This window comes from Chelmon rostratus, chromosome 23 (genome assembly GCF_017976325.1).
Source record: "Chelmon rostratus isolate fCheRos1 chromosome 23, fCheRos1.pri, whole genome shotgun sequence".
Classification (NCBI taxonomy): domain Eukaryota; kingdom Metazoa; phylum Chordata; class Actinopteri; order Chaetodontiformes; family Chaetodontidae; genus Chelmon; species Chelmon rostratus.
The window spans coordinates 5,274,450-5,292,913 of NC_055680.1; the positions used below are offsets into that span (position 1 = coordinate 5,274,450).

The window sequence follows — 18,464 nt, forward strand, 5'->3', positions numbered from 1 at the left end:
GTACGTGATGGTGTGAAGAGAGAAAAAGCCGTCAGCACAGTTATTTGTTAGCCTTTTATTGCATTCTGAAATAGTAGATGATGGGCCAGTAGCCTCTGGCTACTCCACCACTCTGTGTCATCAACCATGTGTCGTCCTGTCACTGTGATGGCGACTTCATAATCCAAGTATGCTTTTAGTTTTTGGTGGTGGAATGTAACTTTGTTGTGAGGTCGTTTACATTAGTACAGATGAGACGTGTTTGTGCTTTACTTGAATATTTCCACTTGATATTTTTATATACGTCTACTTTATTTGACAGCTTCAGTTATGACTTACTTTGCACATACAAAACATATAATCAGGGTATTTAATAGGACATTTTAATATTAAACTACCCAAGATACTGTATATAAAGTCCATTAGCTCTAACCAGCTCCTTAATGCATCAGTAATAATTATTTGGCTGATCATACTTCTGTACTTGTACTTAGGTAAGATTGTGAATGTGTGACTGTTAACAACATTTTGTTGTTGTTTTTATTCATTTATTATTTGAACTGTGAAATGGATGCTGATGGGTAGAAAAACCTGCTTTCAGCTTTGTGACAGTGTCTTTTAAATGGTCCATTTTCCACTCAAGAAGTAGGAGAGTTTTCTCCACCCATAAAGGACCAAGGGATTCTGCAGTTCATCTGAAAAAAAATCTCAAATCGTGGTTTCCTTTGGACGGCGTCATCGACACGAGAGCGTACTCTGCTGTGCTTCCCCTTCAGCTCAGCTGATCCCCGTCAGAGTTTTGCCTCACCGACAGTTTGCACTTAGCAAAACAACTACTTAGCATTGAAATCCTGACCCGCACAGCTCAACAGAAAAACACACAAATGTTAGAGATGTGCACAATTTCTACAGAACACTGTTTATTTGAATTGTTTATCCAATATACATGCAAGTGGAAGGTCAAAATAATCGAAAGGTTTGCGCGTCTGTGCGTGTGTGTTGGTTTCTTTATGCACTGGAGATAAAGCTCAGACTTGTCTTTGCCACACACACAGAGCCACACATCCCATATCATCCACACCTTTGATGTGCCTTATCTGACAACAACCTTCCAATACTGAAAGCATTTGACATAGCTGTCACCATCAGAGTGAAGTGCATTTTATCATATTATTTGCATATTTTAATTACGCCGCCATGGAAGGGGAAAACTGTGAGTGTGTGTGTGCGTGAGAGAGAGAGAGAGACAGAAAGATGCATATACTGAGGTGGTGCGTTAGCGGAGTTGAGGTTTGGTATCAATCATGCAGCAGAGAGACGAGCATCGCGCCGCAGACGCTCTCCCAGCGTGAGGCCGACCCTGTGGGTTGACAGGGAGGTTAGCAGCTGAATAATGAACCCAAACACTTCCTAATGGAGCAGATATGGAGCAGCCTGTTTCACTGAACGTGTTCTAATATGAAACCTGTAAGGCTGACGCTTTCTGTTTGGTTTAGCCAGGCCTGTCACTGCAGTACGTAAAGAAAAACTTTTAAAAAACACAGATTTATAACGGAACCGTCATAGAGGATGGTTAACCAAAATAGAGCCACACTTCATTATCACGTTTTTTTAAGTCGCAAACTGAGAATTGTTAGGAGGTTTTTGTAATGAACAATGGCAAATGGTCAAATAAAGCGGTGCCAAAGCAACAGTGCCAGCTGAACAAAACCCATGCTCAGCTAAACTGCACCATGCTGGCTATATTCAGTGCCATGCAAACGGAGTGCTGCGTGAGGAGGAGTTACAGTATCTAGGCCAACCCAGCGTGAGCTCTGTTTGAAGTATTGCAGCATTTTGCCAGCGCGTAGTGGAATAGCAGAGGTCTACTTTTAGCTTCAGAGATGCACAGACACAACAACCATTCATTCCACTCGCGGCTGCGGAAGGCGAAGACGGCGGCGCACACATGCGTTCGCAGTCAGACTCACGCACGTGCACGGGCCGACATCTGCAGATAACCTTGCAAATGAAAGACCCGCACTCTGAGACACACATACACCCACTTTCACGCACCCCTGCAGATGCACAATGAGTGTTTATCCATTCATTTTTGCTGTTTGTTAGTTTTGCTCAGTAAATCCTAACCACCACACAGCTGCCGCTGCTGCTGCTGGAGCAGGCATGGACAGCAGTTTGGGGATTCATTAGCACTTGTTTTCCTCCGTCCGTTTCCCCCCCTCCACCCTCCACCTTTTCTTTTTTTTCCCTCCATCTTTGCTCAGGAGCATCGTATAAACAGTTTATTGCAGGGTTGGACCAAGATACTGGTTTTATGGAGCTGATTTTGGCACTTTTTTGATTTTTTGGCTTTAGACACTCCTCTGACTAGAGCTATTGTAGCTTGGGATTGGATGCTTTTAGATTATTTTTTTTGACAGAATACGTGTGTTGCAAACTGGGGGCACGGAGAACTCAACAATATGAGATATTGAAGATTGAAACATACAACAATCAAAGTGAAGCTTTGGAAGACAAGCATTCTTAGGTATTATTTATCCTAGGCTTACCGCTCCAGACCTCAGCTGACCTACTGTAATTGGACTGTGTGGATGTGAGTTGATCTGATTTGATTGGCGGTACTGGTAACGTAAGCAAAACAGCAAAAAAGAAAAAAAGTCTTCCTGCTGATGGTAAAAGCACAGATGAAGAGATGATAATGAAAGGTTGACACAGAGGGGTTTTCAAGTGTGCGCCCTCCTTCCTTATCATTTCATTGGTGAGCCCATGTAGCCTCTGGAGGGCTCAACGCTGAATTCTGGCATCCCATAAACAGCCCCCCCACTATGTCGTCCTTTCCCAGCAGGGGTCTTGCCTCTTCATCCAGAGCCACTGGCTGCTCCTCTCTGCTGCCTCCGGCGCAGCTTTGATGGCTAAGCGCAGGCTCTGGCCTCAGATTCGCAGGTCTCTGAGCAATATGGTGGTGGATGCTGCCATGAATTCTCTGCACCCCACCTTCACACGGCACGCTGCAGCGTTCCAGCCGTGATGTTGTGCTTCAGCAGCTAGCTGGGCATGGCGTAGGTGTTTTTTGCTCATAAGCCTCACCCACTGAGTCCTCCCAGGGCACAGTGAGCTCGATGACGAAGACTTTTTTTGAGAGAAGCAGACTAGAGCATCAAATCAGGCCTTAGGGTGGTGGTAGCAGTCTCTGGAAGAACTTCTGGTCATTGGCTGTCGTCAGCCACAAAGCGTAGGTGGCCTCGCTTTGGTGGTGTGGAGCTGCTCTGGTTAATTTACCCCCCTCATGGATTGGATGCTGCTGGTGGTAGAAAGTTGGTCGCAGCTTGTTTGTTTTCCAGGTTACAGGAAAGGCTCTTAATGACTTAGTCATGACGCCACATGTCATGTCCTTGGGTGAGGCTGACTTTACACCCTGTGAGAGTGTGTTTGAGGGAGGCTGGCGCAGAGCTAATGGGACACCTGGGATCTACACGCAGCCACAGATGAAGATTAACTGCTGCTAATCTGGCATGACACTCACATCGGAAGAAAACTGTGATATTGTAGGACCACATCGCTTATAATAAGAAGCTAAAAAGAAATGTTTTTCAGGACTTTAAAGTGGCAAACAAATGGAGCTTCTAAACATGTTTTATTATTTTGACTTCTGGTCTTTCACATAATCATTTGTGCTTAGTTCACAACCTTTTCCAACAACTACTAAATCATTTTTGGAAAAATGATTTTCAATTTCAATCAGTTTTTAGGCCTGAAAAGGATCAAATTTAGATACGGAGACAAAAAGAAAGATACTGGCAGCTTGTTGCTGTTGAGTCCTGAACAAGCCAAGACACCTGCACAGCTCAGCACCAGACCTGACTCGTTGCCGGCAGTTATCTCTAAATCAAATCCAGATCCAGCTGTTAATGGAAGTCCAGCAGCCCAAATCATATGCACACAGGTTCGGAGCTGGCTGCTGGTGGAGGCAGTGTGAGCGAGAGCTTGGAGCCCTAAGGGGCTGTTGGGGAAAGGTGCAGATAATAGAGGCAAAATCCACATTGAAGGTGAATTATCTTCACTCGTGCTTTCACTTGCACCAACATTCACGGTGCCGTGTCACTACCTCGGTAACGACCTCTAGCTTGTGGACTAAGCTGATGGTGTTGAGTCTTATGGGTAAGATGCTGCAGTAATAACTCTCTCGTCTTATAAAAGCATCACAGGAGGGGATTTAACTCCTTTCAGTTGGTTTCAATCACAGCACTGACTTAAAACAATTACCGTGGCTTTGTACAAGTGCTGTCCACGCACACCCACACTATACATTGTGTCCGATCTGGCCCATGGCACCCCTATTTCACCCGCCATTACCCTCTGACTGGATAGAAGCCCCCAGGACAGCAGCACCCAAGGGAGCCAAATGATGGATAAACAACAGTGGAAGGAAGGACGGAGGCTGAGGAGGAGATGAGGGAAATACTAAAAAGGAGACAGGGGAGGTGAAGGATTTACAATTCTGAGCACACACACACACATGAGAAGGCTCATGATGGGAGTGTGTGATCCGGCCGGTGAGCTATTGTTCCTCGGGGTTGTAAAAGTGTTCACAGGGCAACAAAACCTGATCGATAGACACACACAGCCACTCTATAAAGACTCTAGTTAAAGAAGGAGAGTGAAATAGATACAGGTCCTTCTTCTTGTCCCTGTGGACACACACACACACACACACACACACACACCTGACAATGTATCATCTCACTTCCTCTCACTGTGTTTGTCCCTCCTGTCTCCGCCAGCCGCTCTCATCCTTCTTCCTGTCTGTCATCCTCCCTCTCTGCACGAGTGTGTGTGTGTTCCTCTGACAAAAACAAGAGCAGTCACACTCCTCCTTTCAAAGCACACACGTGCACATAAACATGCATGTGCAGATCGCAGCTCTGAACACTTGTGCACGCGCGCCCGTGCTCTGCTGGGAGCTGGCCTGGTTTCGCTTACACCAGCCTCCAACCGCACACACACACACACACACACACACACACACACACACACACATCCATCCTCTCTCTCGGCGTTGCCTTATCTCTGTGTTGCCGTGCCACACAAACAGAGCGTACAGTATGACAACGCACAGCTTGAGACGACATCAGAACGTATTGATGTGAGCATGCGCGCACACACGCACACAAAACTGGCCCGACGACTTCTTTAAAGGGAGAGTGACAAGGCTTGAAAGAGAGTCCACCCACGAACCTTCAAACGCACACACACACACACACACACACAAACACACAGGACAGGACTTCAGAAGCTAGCAGCCTCAGCTCCAGACCAATCCCTGGAAGGCGGAAGGATTGAACCACAGGGGACCAGGGAGATAAAGGAATGAAGCCTGAATGAAGGAGCATCCATGAACAGGAAAAGCAGTGAAAGAGATAGAGAGAGAGAGAAATAGTCCAAAAACTTTGACCATTCAGATTTTGACACATAAGCATTTTCTCCTGCTGTCCTGGTTGATTTGGCGACACTTGTGGTTGCTGGTGGTAACAGGAAGCGTGCACCAATTTTACAGCTACTATGTCTGAAAAACAAAAACTCAGTTAATCATGGTGACTAACGAAGAGTTATTTTGTGACTGCTTCACAATAAAAGCCATCCCATGTTTCGCCAGTTCAGTGCTTTTAATGTGAAACAGCGGCAGTAGGAAATGTTGGGTTGGCAGGAGCAGGAACTTAATACAGTTCTAATACAGCATTAGGAGAGTGAACATCAAGCAGTGAGGCTAATACCGATTACACGTAGTAACGCTGGATTACATGCGTACAGTGTTTCCTGGGAATCCCTTTCGAATCTGTGGCGGCAATGGCGGACCCCGCCGCTAACAGTGAAAATGACGAGGCCTGTATCAAGAGGTAATTAGGGAATGTAAAAACCGTTGAATGGACATTGCAAAAATAACAGCATCAATAACACGCCGCCGTTTCCCCTGCTAAACACAAGGTCAAAGTCGACTGTCACAGAAAGAAATAGATGAAAAGAAGATGTGGAAGATAGGGAGAGGGAATAAGAGCAGGACGGTCATTTTTTAAAAACCAGAAAATGGGAAACGGCAAGGAGAGAAGGATATTAGGGAGAAGTGCTGACTGCCACGGACACCAAACAGGTCTCACCTTCATACGGCTGTTTGTTCACATCTCAAAATGCCATTGTTTTTCAGCTCAGGAGAGGCTTTACATTCGACATATCCACCCACACACACTCACACACACACACACTGAGAGGGGTCCTGCCCAGTATGAAGGCACACAATCAGAATAATTTCCCAGATAATTTGGTTGTCACAGCCAGGCAATAGTAATAACAACTTTAGAGAGAGAAAGAGCACAATAAGAAAGAGGGAGAAGTGGAGCAAATCACCCAAGGCCAATCGCTGTGTCTAAGCCAGAGTGGTGTTTGTGGAAAAAAGGCTCTTTTAAAGATTGCTGAAAAAAAAGGAAGGGGGGGGGGGCTTCTCATTTCCCCTTTTCTCCCACTTTCATATCCATCGTCCCCTCGCTTGTGTCATTCGGCGTGACCCTCTGGAAATGGCGAAGCGTTTGGCGTGGTGGCAGGATGATGGCACGGCCCGGTTTGGCGGCAGCGGCGTGAACGGTGAGGTATGCTGTTGTAATTGTACTGATAGTCTCAGACGCTGCTCGGGAACACGCCGCCTGTCTGTCAGGCAGGTGGCTTTCATCACCTTCGAGAGAACTGGGCACAATCTGAGGAGCGTATGTGTGTGCCATGTTGAAAATGTGTGTGTCCTATACATTATTCAGATGCTTCGAGCCGCCCACATCTGTTCGTGTCTCTGGAGGACGCACACACTCCTCTGATAGACAATAATGACGATGCTGCCAGGAGCGCACGCACACACACACACACACACACACACACACACACACACACACACACACAGCCACTCTGAGAGAGCTCTGGCACCCATGTCAACCTCTAACAATGAATTCACATGGGATATAGTGTGTTAGAGGCGCTGTTTGTCAGCCACACACAAATCCTAATCACATGTATGGCTCCACGCACAGTCACAGATGCATGCACCCCCGCGTACACACACAGATCATTAAGATACGTATGGCTGCATGCACACAGAAAGCCTGCGTCGGGTTCTGTAAGCATTATCTCGCAGCTCTCTGATGGCACATGAAAGGCTCATTGCTGCTTCATTGTGAGTGAAGGATAGACGCACAAAAGAGTTTGTGTGTTCGCTCAAAATGCACAGAAAAAATGGTCGTGCGCCGTGCCCGTGTGGGCGCTAGCATGTTTGCGTGATTATACGCGGGCTTTGTGCGCGCGCATGTGTGCCCTGTTAACACGTGCGATGGGGAGAGAAGGGATGAGAGTGCGCACTGTACATATTTGCATGATTATTTCCTGTCTTTGTCTGCTCACGCCTATATGTGCTGTGTGAGTGTAGAAGAGAGAGGGAGATGGAGAGAAAAGGAGGCACTCTTCTCTGTAGTGTCAGCCTTTGATCAGTGTCCCTGTGAGTGTGTATATATCTGTGTGTGTGTGTGTGCCAACCCCTGGTGTCTTGGAGGCAGGATGAAACACTGTGCCTCTATCCGGGACTCACAGAACACCCACTATCCTTCCCTCCTTTTCCTTTACTCTCTCTCTCTCTCTCTCTCTCACCCCCTCCAACCACCGTTCCTTACCACAGCCATTTTAAAGGCTATTCATGCAGAGCCGCGCTTTCATCTGGCATTGCGGCGTTCTAAGCGGCTCCTCTGTTTTTTCAGGCCTTTTATCAGATTATAGAGAATGGGAGGACGGGCCCGCTGTCGTACACTGACTCGCAGTCAGATGGACGCAGCGTGAAGGTGCAGAAAAGACACCGGCTTTGGCTGTAACGAGTTAACATCAGGCTGTCTGCTGGCTCCGTGCGCTGCCGATCTGGCATTTTGATGTCCGACCAACACTGCGCATTTTTGTAAGATTAAAAACTGAAGAGCAAAACATACAGATGATTTTACTTCACGCATTTGCACAAAAGTGATGGAAAACTTTTTTACACATTTAAATATCTGCACCACATAAACACTGCTCCCATACTTTGTGCAAGAAACTGCGCTGATGTGGAAGTATGGCTATGTATTGCATTAATTAGCTCGGTTAATGACCTCATAAGCATAATTGGTTATGTTTAATATACCTTTGTGATTACAGCAGGGCATTAGGCAGCTTATTCGCTTCTTGTTTGAGCTTGGCTTAATTAATGCACCTAAACACGCAGCTTATTTGTGGGTTTGTGGTGCTTAAAGAGCAGAGCAAAAGCCAGGGACAGGCTCACTGATGACGTGCTTCCATCCCTTTTGTTTTTATGGATCATTTGAGGCGATAATTATTGATTGATTTCGGTTGCGCTTGCAGGATGAAGATAGAAAAGAATGAATAATGCTGTGAACTTGAGTCGGTATAAGTCCTAAACCTGAGTGCAGCATATTACAGGCAGACAGTGGTCTGTTCTGTGAATTCAGTGGAAATATGTGCTCAGACCATATCCCCAAAGCAACTTTTGCATTCCATTTCTCGCCATAGGCCAGTTTCAATTAACTGGCAATGAATCGCCGCCCCCTTTTTTGTGTTTATATAATTTTCCTTGTGTAGTTAAGGTTTGTTTATTTATATTCAACTTTCAATTTCTGTATCTTTTCTCAAGCACGCAGACTCACAATGGATCCCAGCGTCTAGCTATATGTAAGTGTTTAACCTCTACTGTATAGGCTTAATGGATGACCTTTCCTGTGCACCTGCCTTTAATAAAGCTCTAATTAGGAGTCCCATTAGGATCTGAGAGGCTGTGAGTTAATGGGTACTTAAATAGAAAAGATTTAGGTCTTTGGTGGAACAATCGAAGATGCTCAACAGTAATCATGGGAGGCAAATGTCAGCTCACAACAGAAAGGGTGAGCTATTATTACAATGCTCTGATGAATGAACGACTGTCTTACAGAGAAGCTTTGAGGACTCTTCAGTACTTTATTATTCCACAACAGAAGTTTGATGTGCAAACAGCATTTCCTGTCACCATCATTTCGTCTGTTTCACATCGGTAACAGTGTTCATGAAGGACAGTTGTTGGTCCCAAAAAAAAGAAAAACATTGTACAATTGTAAATTCCAAGCACGATGTGTCATCACTTGTAATGCAGCTACGGGTGTGATTCAGATTAGGGTCACCTATATTTCTTAGAGTGCTGTAAGCGGCTCTGTGTAGAAGTCCCTGCTCAACGCCATTAGACAGAGTAAAGGTCATGAAAAGAGGAGCTGGAAAAGCAATTTCGTCCCTCTCTCCTCTTGCTTTCTCCGCGTACCGTCTGTCACTCTTTGCTGATGAATGATGGTGTCGCACACACACACTCGCACACACACTCGCACACACACGCACGCTTGTGCTCTGCAGTCGTGCAATTTCCTCTCAGTCAGACGCTGATTTACAGGCCAAAGACAGGAACATTTGCCTGACAGGTGCTAAATACTAAAGGTACTGATACTAACGTCATCTCATCTCTCTCCTGTCTCTTTATCCTCCTCTCCTCCCTGCATCCCTTCCTCCTCTATATCCTCATTTCCTTTCTCTCTTTTCCCACCTGTCCTTATCCCTCCCCCCTTCTCCTTCCTCCTACATCCATGTTTGTGCAAATACCCAGGCTTCCTCAGTACCGGTGATCAGTCCGCTAAGGGTAACTATGGCCTGCTGGACCAGATTCAGGCCCTGCGCTGGCTCAACGAGAACATTGGCCACTTCGGCGGAGACCCAGAGAGGATCACCATCTTCGGTTCTGGAGCTGGGGCGTCTTGCGTCAACCTCCTCATCCTCTCACACCACTCGGAGGGTAACTGAAGATTGTTGCATTGTTTTGTTTTTTCTTGGTGCAGCATCCATTTTTTCTGTATTTGTCACCTCACCACTCACTTGCTTTTTATGCCTCCGTGCCAGCAGCCGCCATGGCCAGAGGCACCATGTTTTCAGGTCGTCCGTCCGTCTGGCTGTGTTTATGTACATGCGCATGTCCCATTCTCATGAATGCATCATCTCGAGAACGCCTTGAGGGAACTTTTTAAATTTGATTTTTGCTGCACCATGTGATGAAGCTCTTTATCAGTCCTCTGTACTCCTCTGAAAAAATAGCCTCGAAGTTTAAAAAAAAAAATGTATGTGCCTGTATGTGTTGCTGGAATTACTTGTGTTATAATCAGTAAATTTATTATCTATTTTATATTATTTATTATAAATGTAATCATAGCAGCAATGTCCTGCTATACCCATGTGGTCAGATGGAAACTCCGCTGGCAGCATCCAGCCCAGAAAATTAAGGTCTGTGATGTTCGCTCGACTCCTCTATCCTCAAAGGAAAACACTGCTTGTCCTGTGAACTGAGGAATTTAAGCAGTCATGTGGCTAATGAGCGAGTCCAGGTTTGATCCAGGCTATGTCGCTCATGTCTTTGGAGGATAAATGACACTGGAGCTCCAACATTACCCCACATTACTTGACTTGGCCAACGCTCCTGGCTCTGCAGTAGACAAGCTCTCGCTCCGCCGAAAACCTACATCCATCTGACCTCATGCACCCCATTACCAATAACACACCCCGAGGGCTAAGTGTTAACATTGCACCACCAAAAGAGAGAGGCCTACAGACCAATCGACTTTGATCTGAACTGAGATCATTGTGGCAGACGACCCGCAGCCAAATGGTCACGCACTCGCTGCCTTTGATCATGCTGTTCTTGAAGCTGTCCCCCTCCAATCGTAACCTCTCTGTTCTCTACGCTGCTCGAGGACTCTGCCTCAGTATTTCTCTCCTCTATTCATTTTGCGTCTCGCACACACAAACTGCACAGGACAGAAACAGGGAAGACCTGGTGGGTGAAAAGAAATTAACATTAGAGAGAGCATGTTCGCACATCTACACACCTGTTTCAATCACCGCTCTGTGTGTGTGTGTGTGTGTGTGTGTGTGTGTGTGTGTGTGTGTGTGTGTGTGTCAGAAGCACCAAGCAGAGGTCTGACTTTGAACTTTGACTCATTGTGTCTGCATAGTGCCATGAGAACAAATGTGTGTTGTCAACATTTGAGTGAGCATCTGTGCACTGTGTCACCGTGTCCGTTTAACACAGCCTCTGTTAACCCTCCATATCAACACAGGCATGCCCATCCTTCTCTCCATTAGTGGCAGGTGACCCACTTAGCCCTTATAAACCTCCCAGGACCCTAGTTGTTACATGCTTATATCCTGATAACAGTGGTTATATGCTTATGACTTGTGTAATGAATGCAAAGCATGTAATTGTAATGTAATTATGTTGAATGCAAAGTTGAGCCAGAGTCAGGATGGTTAGCCCAGCTTATCATAAAGACTGGAAGCAGAGGTAAATGGCACCCCTGGCTTTCTCCAAAGCTCAAAAATGTGCTGACCACATTTCTAATTAACATGCTCTAACTGTTTCTTCTAACAGCAGTTTATCCAACCCTAACCCTGCAACAATCCAGCAGAGTAAAATATAAAGAGAGAGAGAGCAAAGAGCACGCTAAGGTGTTACAGTAGCTAAGCAGCTCATGAGACACCAGTAAAACTGCTTCGGTGCGTTGGGACTGTTCTTTTAAGTTCACTGGATGGGACACAAGGACCCGACCATATTCAGCTGATTACCAGCAGAAGGCGTCAATGCTCGTTGGCACATTTCAAACAATAGTTCAAGCATAGATAGACCCTACTTGCTAAATAGTGTCAAGCAATACCTTAAACGCACCAATATCACTATAAAATGAAAAGGAATAGTATATTTAGACTTTGTCTGGCATCATACCTGATGTCTGTCTCAAAGTATCATCGCACTGACCGACACGGGTGTTCTGTGATGCCCAGCAACAGTTTTTGAATTTCAAGAGGGCCAGACTATCTGCTGCCTGTCTTTATGCTAAGCTAAGCTAATTACCTCCCAGGTCAGCAGTTAATGTACAGACATGTTTGTTTATTTTTAGATTGCAACCACTGCTATCGAAAGTCATTGTAGTTTAACCATTAATTTTTCAGGGGAGCCCCACTTAAGCAGCAGAGGGACCCTAACGGTGGGGAAAGCCTGTATTAACCCTGTGTCTCCTGTTGCTGACAACCAACCCCCCCTCACACTGCCACCTGTCCATTCTCATGCCTCCCCTTTGTCATCACCCCATCGTCGTCATCGTCCTCGTCTTCATCAGCATCTAACGGTGTAACATCAGCCCTCTAGACGCCACCTGTCTGTCATACTCCCGCTTCTTCCCCCCGCCAGGGATGCCAGGTAAGGAGTCTGTCATCCCCGCCCTTAAGGGACACCAATCATGTCAACAACACAGCGTCACAAATCAAGCGCGACAGCAGAGACGTACAGGATGGATGGCTGGATGGAAGTTGCAGGCAGGATGGAGGGAGGGGCTGTGAGCGATACTGATATGATGAAGTGCGGGAGATGTAGAGGGGAACACAGTATCCACAACATCCTTTTAAAAGTGTTTAACGTAAAAGGAAAAGAGAATTAGCCAAATATAGGGATGAAGGTCAAGAGGCACTTAGGGAGTGACAAAAAACTGATTTTGAAGATGTATGAAATAACACCCACATCTCTGTCTGTCTCTCCCCCTCTGTCTCTCTCAGCACAGGTATGTGTATAGCTGTTTCCAATCTACTTCGTACTGTAATTGATTTCCCAGGGAAAGGGGGCTCTGCGGCTCTGCTTAATAATTAACTGACCGATCTTCAGCCCAGGAGAGGGAAGAGAAAGAAAAAAGGAGCGCGAGAGGAAGCGAGTGAGGCAGGCAGCCCCTTAACGAGCCACTTGAGTGGTTCAAACAGCACAGGACAGGCAGAGCTAAGGAGACGGGGGGGCGCACGGCTAGAGAGTCTGAGAGAAGAAACAGCCAGCACAGGACAGAGGAAAATGCCTCTTTGGACCTCTCAGATGAGCTCATTCCCATGCCGCCTTTCCTCTCTTCGTTTTTTTTTTTTTTTCCAGCTACGGCGCCGCAGCTCGTGCTTTGGGTCTGTAGTCCCATCCTGTGTCTGCCAGCCTTGCTCCCTTGAGATTAAAAAGATAGTACTTTGAGACTCTGCCATGTGATTCCTGAGATTAGAAAGTTAGATTAAAAATGGTAGTTTTTCAATAGTAATTTACATTTCAATTTGTCTTTCTGCATCCTGTCCTATCCCCCTTCACAGAGCTCCATCCTGCCTGCAAAAATGCCAAAAAATTGTGTGAAATACATGTGACATTTAGTGAGATCACCAACATTTTACGATGTTTTTAGCATGTTAAAGCCAAATTTATCTCCTAGTACATTAATATAAATACTGCATCTTTTCCATCTGCTCTTGCAGGTCTGTTCCACAGGGCCATAGCCCAGAGTGGAACTGCCATATCCAGCTGGTCTGTGAACTACCAGCCCCTCAAGTACACCAAGATCCTGGCCCGAAAGGTGGGCTGCACCTACACGGAGACAGCCGACCTGGTTGACTGCCTGAGGCGCAAGAACTTCAGGGAGCTGGTGGACCAGGACATCCAGCCGGCTCGCTACCACATTGCTTTTGGCCCCGTGGTGGATGGAGACGTGGTGCCTGACGATCCTGAGATCCTCATGCAGCAGGTGAGAGTCTGGCACCAGTCTTAAAGGTGGCACTGCAGACATGGCCCTTCCTGGGTTTGCATCGCACAAGTAGGGTGTCTTGAGCTGTGATGACATGGGGAGGAGAACACGGTGAACTTGCTGCAGTAGGTGTGAGTGTGACCTTTGCACAGAATTGGAGTCAGGCAGTGACGTTCGCCAGCTGGTGCGAACTTACACCTTTTAATGCTGTGACACAGTGAAAAACAGCTGCAGCGTTGGTGGTGTACATTGCCTCTATGGTATATTTTAGTCCCATGGTTCACAACCTTCTTCTCTTGTGGTCCCATACATTCAAAAAGCTGTATAAATGCAGTGAAGTTCAATCAAAGAGTGATTTTCTCTTCTCAACTTCACTGAAATAGTTGTAAGAAGCCCAAAGAGGCGAACCTATGCAGTATTTCACAAAAACAAAGAAAGTTAAAAAGTTGTCCAAAAAAACAAACATCCTTCTTTACTCAGGTTTGGGAACCACTACCTTTGACTATAACACACTGCGGCCACAAGTCATGTAACATTATTTGCACATGATTCAGTTTTTCCTGACTGTAAAATACTGTCACTGACTTAATATTGCTTTCACACATTGGGTCTGTTATGACTCACAGCTGAAAGTAAGTTGAAAGTCACTTTATGAAATAACACGGATCTTTAAAGGGGAAAAAATGAGACAAATTGAATGAAAACTGCAATTTATCCAATGACATTCTGTGTATTAGAGATGCTGAGGAATGCAAGAAGTGGGAGGTTTGCAGCTACTTTGTTGTTAGAGTACCAGACTCTCTTATTAAACCCCCAAAACAATTCACAATCTGTAAGAAATAATCAGAGTTGAGCATCAAATGGTTCCTTGCTGATTTGATGGGACAAATTAGCCACATCCCAAAGCCTTTAATTGAGCTCTTGTTGGGCATTAATTGACACTGTAGACTCGAAAAACTACACAAGATCAGCGCTGAAAGTTGCTTACAGGTGTTTTTGTAGAGCTTACCTTTGATGAAAGAGCAAATCTGATGTATTTGATAATAACATAGCATATCTCTAACTGAGCTTGTAGTATAAAGAAATGACACCCTGCAGATTTACATTTCTTGGCAAAAATATCAGGTACAAAATATGAACAAAACACAAAACAAAATTTCCCTGAGCAGCATGATTTTGGTGATTTTACATTGGTAACAAGTTAGACTGAAAACCCTGCTCTTTGAATACAATTTCAGCACTCAACGTGTTCTTCCCCTATTACACCACCAGGGGGAGTTCCTCAACTATGACATCCTCATAGGAGTGAATCAGGGAGAGGGTCTGAAGTTTGTGGACGACAGCGAGGATAATGACGGCATCTCAGCTGCAGCATTCGACTACACCATCTCTAACTTTGTCGACAACCTCTATGGCTACCCTGAAGGTGAGGAATGCCAACATTATAATCCGTTCAGGCTTTAGAGTCCTCCATATTACCTCCTCTACTGCCTCTCAGGTAACAGAACTGTGCAGTGACTCATGGTTGTATGTGTGTAAAAAAGAGAAAATCCATTAGATGGGTCCACAAGACTGACATGAAAGGAAATTTGTCGAAATATAAATAAACAGCATACACTATTATCACAATGCAATAATGACCTATACATCAGTATGATGAATATGTATGTAAAAGCTATATCTGAGCTTGATATGACACTACACACTACAGGCATTATCATATGCTCCTTCACCATATATTTCTGCATAAAGAGCACAGAAAGAGAAAAGGGATAAAATGTGAGCCCAGCAAAATGTATCAACCAAGACAGGCATACTAAAGAGATTGCCTATCATTGAGATTATCTTTCACCGTGGTGGGTCTGTGCTTTGGCCTTTGAGGCTCTGTTGGGCACTAATGCTGCCTCTCATCATCCCCCAGGCAGCCAGCTCCCAATCACAGTGCTGTTGTTCCTAACAGATCAGCCTGCAAACCCCTCACAGCGGGCCACAGTCAAAATACAGACACATTTGGATAATGCAGTCACGCTCCCTCTCGAGTGCCTGTCACTCATTCTGCTCTCTGAGAGGCATATTCTCTCATTTGCCCTTTGCGTTGCTCAGTCTGTCCTTTCGGTGTGCTTCTCACACATACAAACACAGATGCCTCTTTCATTTTTTTTATCGCTGTTATTCCGGTTCATCTTAGCAACGTACACTCTGATCTTCCGCCTCCCTCCGTTTCACATCTCTTGACCACTCTCATCTCTTCGAAATGTTCTGTCCCTGTCTTTACTTCCCTTTAACTTATTACTATTTTCTCTTTTTTCCCTTTATCCTTTTTCCCCTGTCTTCTTGTCATCTCTCCCCTCCCGCGTCTTGTCCTCCAGGCAAAGACATCCTGAGGGAGACCATTAAATTCATGTACACAGACTGGGCAGACAGGGACAATGGCGACATGCGAAGGAAGACCCTCTTAGCTCTGTTTACAGACCATCAGTGGGTGGCGCCGGCAGTGGCCACCGCTAAACTCCACGCCGAGTTTCAGTCCCCGGTTTACTTTTACACGTTCTACCACCACTGCCAGACCGAGACACGACCCGAATGGGCCGATGCCGCCCATGGAGATGAGATACCGTATGTGTTTGGCGTGCCCATGATCGGTGCCACAGACCTGTTCCCTTGCAACTTCTCGAAGAATGATGTGATGTTGAGCGCTGTGGTCATGACTTATTGGACCAACTTCGCCAAGACTGGGTAGGCCTTCCTGATGATTTTTTTTCATTCAATCTCTTTTTGCTCTGTGGTGCAACTGCAGGTTTAATCAGCTAGTGCAGTGTCAGAGTTTGAAGTGGCTTTCTGAAGGTTTAGCTTCCCTGTTAATAAGAGGTTATGGTTATGGTTAGGGCTGATCTCGCTAACCAGATGTTGTTAGAACGTTTAGTGCTCTGTCTCACTTTGCTTTAAGTTCATAAATAAAAGCTTGGAACACATGGGTGTATTCAGTGTTCAGATGTCAACTCATTGAAATCTTTGAAACATATTGATTAAAACATTGAATTGAAACCAAAAACTGAGATGTCCCCTCTGTCCCCCACTAGGGACCCCAATCTGCCAGTCCCTCAGGACACCAAATTCATTCACACCAAGCCCAACCGCTTTGAAGAGGTCATCTGGACCAAGTTCAACTCAAAGGACAAGCAGTACCTCCACATTGGCTTAAAACCTCGTGTTAGAGACAACTACAGGGCCAACAAGGTGGCCTTCTGGTTGGAACTAGTACCCCACCTCCATAGTTTGCATGAAGAGCTCTTCCCCACCACTACCCGCTCTCCGCCAGGCCCTGGCCCAGGAAGCCACAGGCCCTGGCCCAGAACACCTGTTCCTCGGACCACTCGTCCCCCTTACCCTACCTTTTCCTCTGATCCGGAGCCCGAGGGTTCGGAGCGTCCACGCCAGGACCTCTTCCCTGGAGACACCCGTGACTACTCCACTGAGCTGAGCGTAACAGTTGCTGTAGGGGCGTCGCTCCTCTTCCTCAACATCCTGGCCTTTGCCGCCCTTTACTACAAGCGTGACAAGCGGCACGAGATGCGACGCCACCGGCTGTCTCCTCAGCGGGGCGGACCCGCCAACGACCTGGCTCACAGCCAGGAGGAGGAGATCATGTCCCTGCAGATGAAGCACTCGGAGCACGACGCTCACCACGACATGGAGCCGCTCCGGCCCCATGACATCCTACGGCCCGCCTGCCCACCTGACTACACACTGGCGCTGCGCCGTGCCCCCGATGACGTGCCGCTGATGACACCAAACACCATCACCATGATCCCCAGTACTATCACCAGCATGCAGCCTCTTCATGCCTTCAACACCTTCCCCTCCACCGGCCACAACAACACCCTGCCCCATCCCCACTCCACCACCAGGGTATAGTAGGGACTGGCCCGACACAGTGCCACCTAAAGACCAGGAGGACTGGCTCTGCCACTGATCTAGAAGGGAGGCCTCTGGATTTGGGCCTTTGTTCTGTTCTCTTATTCTCTCGTTTCTCCAAAAACAGCTCCACCTTCTCCATCGTGTGCTGTCAAACTTAGCAGCTCCACTGGTGGCGTGTGGAGAAGCAACTGAACTGCACGGCAGCAGATGATCAGTTTGAGGGTGATTTAGATCTTTCAAAGATACTGTTCTCAAAGAAGGTCTGCTGTTTCCAGACGAAAACCCCTGACATTTGTCAAAGGGATGAATTCTTTTTGCCCCTTGCTGTTTTCCCTTTTTTACTTGGTGTCTTCTCTTTTTTCTCTCCCTGGTGTGTTATGTGCATATATCGTTCTCTTTTCTACATCTGTGTCTTATCCCTGCTTTGGTCCTCTCATTCGACATGTGATTCTCTCCCTTTGCTCTAAGGATTCCTAAACTAGCGAGCACAGGCGGGGGCATAGAGTGCATACAGTAATAGTATAGCGATGAAAACACTGATATCTTTCATTCTACCAGCATTCTTGGTGCCAAGTATGTACTGCTGTGTTTGCTTTCTCATCGAGGGAGAAAAAAAAGTAAAGAAAATTCTAGAGTATTCCTATTTACTGTCAATTAACAGCTGTGTGTTCTCATGACAAAGTGCCAAACTGGCCCTCGATTGTGTTTTATTTTTCTTTCTTTCATCTTATGTTTCTTTTTTTCAAGCATTTGTTTAATTGTTGTTTTTTGTGGAAAGAATTTTTTGCTTAAAATATAGATATAGAGAAATGATATTATATATAGTTATATATAAATGTGTACAAAGCAGAAAGTATATAAATGGGTTTTCTCAGTGGGGATCTATGCATGAATTAT

General features: G+C 46.0%; 1 protein-coding gene across 6 annotated transcripts in view; it reads left to right on the forward strand.

The window, feature by feature from the left end:
* Positions 1–17,564, forward strand: part of nlgn2a (neuroligin 2a) — a 102,111-nt gene extending 84,547 nt beyond the window's left edge. For all 6 annotated transcript variants that reach the window (XM_041964656.1, XM_041964657.1, XM_041964661.1 and 3 more), the window contains 5 exons: positions 9,674–9,859; positions 13,384–13,649; positions 14,922–15,075; positions 16,019–16,385; positions 16,730–17,564. In XM_041964656.1, coding sequence (XP_041820590.1) covers positions 9,674–9,859; positions 13,384–13,649; positions 14,922–15,075; positions 16,019–16,385; positions 16,730–17,564 — 1,808 coding nt within the window. The remainder of the gene's footprint in view (positions 1–9,673; positions 9,860–13,383; positions 13,650–14,921; positions 15,076–16,018; positions 16,386–16,729) is intronic.
* Positions 17,565–18,464: the final 900 nt, after the last annotated feature.